At 39.3% G+C, this 3,575-nt stretch overlaps 1 protein-coding gene across 1 annotated transcript; it reads right to left on the bottom strand.

Moving 5' to 3' along the window:
• Positions 1–1,337: 1,337 nt before the first annotated feature.
• On the bottom strand, positions 1,338–2,387 carry LOC140507624 (olfactory receptor 52I1-like). The gene has a single exon (XM_072615642.1). The coding sequence runs from the start codon at positions 2,373–2,375 to the stop codon at positions 1,338–1,340; it is 1,038 nt and encodes a 345-aa protein (XP_072471743.1). The 5' UTR covers positions 2,376–2,387.
• Positions 2,388–3,575: the final 1,188 nt, after the last annotated feature.

Below are 3,575 nucleotides of genomic sequence, written 5' to 3' on the forward strand. Positions count from 1 at the left end.
TGAAGCAGCTCTGTACTTGGTTTTTTTGAATCCATAAACCCAAAAATTGCCAACCCCAGTCTTCTCCAATTAGCCTATCATTCAGAATCTTTAAAAATTAAATTCTGAAAAAATATTTGAAGCAGCTATCCTGTCTCTACTCTAAACTAAATATATCAAGTTTTTTCCATCATTGCTCAGATAGCTCATACAGCATCCTTGCTTCCCCTCCTTTCCAGCTTATCCTTTATTCTAAATGGTGCATAGTTCTTAACATAATAATCTAAATGAGGTCCGACCAGGACCAAATATAATGGGTCTATCAACCGTCTTGAACTGGATAGGATGTCCCCTTCATTAGAACCCAAAATTATATTAATTTTTATTGCCATGCCATATTATTGATTTCTGTCAATGTTTCAGCACATTAAATATGTTAGATCTTCTTATGTTTTTTTAAGCTAATCTCTGCAATTACCTCTTATTTTTTACAGTAAGGGCTATGGGATGGACTTCATATGTTTAAGTCTCATTGGTATCTTTTGCTTTTGTATCATTTTTGCATCATTCTTCATTTCTGAATATATTCCTTCCCACTTCCTCCTCACACAGAGAATCATCCCATTTAAAAAAAAGTGAGGAAAGGATTGTTCAAAGAAACCAGCCAATATCTGCATTATGTCCAATAGCACATTTCAGATTCCACATGTATGCTGCCCCAACCTCTGCAGAGAATAGAGAGCTATGTTTTCTCAACATTTAGCCATGACCAAACTTAGTCATTACTCAATTTCTTTTGTTATTTTTCTTTCTGCTTACATTGCTATAACCAGTATGTATGTATTTCCTGCATCAGTTAATATGAATCTTCCCACACTTCTTTTATTTCCTCAAACTCATACATAGCTACAATACAATAATATTCCATTATATTTGTGCGCCAAAATTTATTTATCTATTCCCCAATTTATGGACATAAGATAGACTCCACAGACTCATTTTTAATATAACATTGAAATCTGTGACACATTATGATTAAGTAACAATTTTAATGAACCCCAGGCTAGTCTTCTGTGATAGCTCTAGAAGTAAAATATAGGAGGGTTAGAATAGTGATGGACAATAATTACTAAAGACCTTCCTCGGAGAATTTGCATTTCAAAAGGGTCTAGCAGTAGATGCTTGAAGACTAAAAAGCATTCGACATCCAAAACAATAAATCTAGTTATCTCAGTGTCTGAAATGTCATCATCAGTGTGAAAAAAAGACTTAGGAATGATTGTAGCACTTATCTGGATTCATTTGGGAAAGAATGTGGATATCAGGCAACATTTCAGCATTCCATCTTACTCTTGTGCCTATGCCCCTGATGTGGATCCAGCATGTCCTATAGGAAATACCTGCTTAGGTCTTTTCTCTTTCTTAGGATTCAGGCAATTAAGACTTGTGAAGGTGATGGCCACTGCATTCCATACCCGCTTTCGGATCCTCTTTGTCTTCAGGCCATAGATGAGAGGATTCAGCATAGGAGGGATAACCAGGTAAAAATCAGCCAGCAATACCTGAGCATGCAGGGGCACCAGGTCTTGCCCCAACCAAGCCATGTAGATAGATACCATAGCAGGTAGGTAGTAAAGGACCATGACAATCACATGGGAACCACATGTACTGAGTGTCTTCAACCGAGCATCCTGGGAGGACAGGTTGAACACAGCCTGAAGGATCAGACTATAGGAAGTAGCTATAAAAGTCACATCAAAGCCTACAATGATAAAGGAGGCAATCATGCTATAGAGACTGCTGGGCATATGGTCTGCACATGCTAATTTGGCTACAGCCATGTGCTCACAGTAGGAATGAAGGACTATATGGGAACTACAGTATGGCAGATGGACTACCATCCAACTCAGTGGGGTCATGACCATAATTGCTCTCACTATAATGGCCACCCCAATGCCCAGCATTGTCCTGGGTATAAGGATGGTCTGGTAATGCAAGGGTTTGCAGATGGCCACATAGCGATCAAAGGCCATTGACAGAAGCAACCCTGTCTCCACAGCTGTTGCTGCATGGACAATGTACATCTGAATGAAGCAAGCAGCAAAGCCAATGCCCCCATTGCCTGAAAAGAAAATAGTCAGCATTTTTGGGGCCACAGAAGTTGACATGATAATATCCACAGCAGCTAAGACACATAAGAAATAGTACATGGGCTCATGCAGGTCTGTGTCTGCCCAGATCACAGTCAGAATAAGGATGTTACCTAGTAGGGCCACAGTATACATGACACTCAGTGGAACTGCCAGCCAAACATGGATTGCCTCCAATCCTGGGACACCCACAAGGATGAAAGTGGCAGAATTTGGTGATGTGTGGTTGGAGGGAGAGCCCAGCATCACAGGAGAGAGTTCTTTACTGTGGCTAGAAAAACAAAGTTCATCAAAGATCAAAGGACAACAGTCTGAATGTAGTCTTGGGAAATAGCATAGATCCTCTCTATAATCATGTAATTTTGCTTGACTTCCTTCTTCTTACTCTGAGACTGTGGCCCATGTAAGTGGCCTCAGAATAAGAATAGTTCAGGACTCCTGTCCCTTACTTGTATGCCTCCATCAATACCATTGACTGAGGCATGGTCCATTTTCTAGCTCAACTCTCCAGCAAAACTACCTGGTAGGGCCAGAGAATGGGGGAGCTGGGAAGTAGATCTTCTACATATAACTTTCTCCACCCCAAACCATCTAACCAATCATCTGTTCCATCTCCTCAGGATTTTGTTTTCTTCCTGAAGTGTTGTCAGCAATATTTGTCTCATCATCTACTTCCAAACCCTCTGAAGTATGGTTTCTAACCTCATTATTCCACTGAAACTGCTCTATAGAAAGTTTCCAATAAATTTTTAGCCAATTTTAAACATTTTTATTTGAAGTTTTGAGTTCCAAATTCTATCCCTTCTCCCTCCCCTTACCCTCTCCCTGAGACAGTTAGCAATCAGATAGATTATACGTGTGCAATTATGGAAAACATTTCCAAGTTAGTCATTTTGTCACAAGAAGACTCAAATGAAAGAAGAAAAATTAATGAAAGTGAAAATTAGCATGCTTCAGTCTGTACTCAATCAATATCAGTTCTTTCTTTGGAGGCAGATAGTATGCTTCATCATTAGTTCCTTGGGATTGTCTTGGAATTCCTGAGACTAGATAAGTCATTCATGGTTCTTCATTGAAGAATATTGCTGTCACTGTGTACAACATTCTCCTGGTTCTGTTCATATCACTATGCATCAGTTCATGTAAGACTTTCCAAGTTTTTCTGAAATCTTTCTGCTTGCCAATGATCTGTTAATTGTCAGTTATTCTGACTTTTTCTCAATACTCAACCTTTTTTTTTACTCTTCTCCAGGCATTTGATGTTTCTGATCACCTTCCCCTGGATATTTTATCTGTAGTTTTGGGGTTTTGGGGGGGTTTTTTATGACAATGCTCTCCCTTATTTCTCCCACTTCTCTGGCCATCCTTCATTTACTTTTGCTGAATTTCAATCTGTGTTATGCCTCCTAACTACAAGTATCTCTCAAGGCTGTTGTGGATGCTTTT

Source organism: Notamacropus eugenii, chromosome 5 (genome assembly GCF_028372415.1).
Source record: "Notamacropus eugenii isolate mMacEug1 chromosome 5, mMacEug1.pri_v2, whole genome shotgun sequence".
Classification (NCBI taxonomy): domain Eukaryota; kingdom Metazoa; phylum Chordata; class Mammalia; order Diprotodontia; family Macropodidae; genus Notamacropus; species Notamacropus eugenii.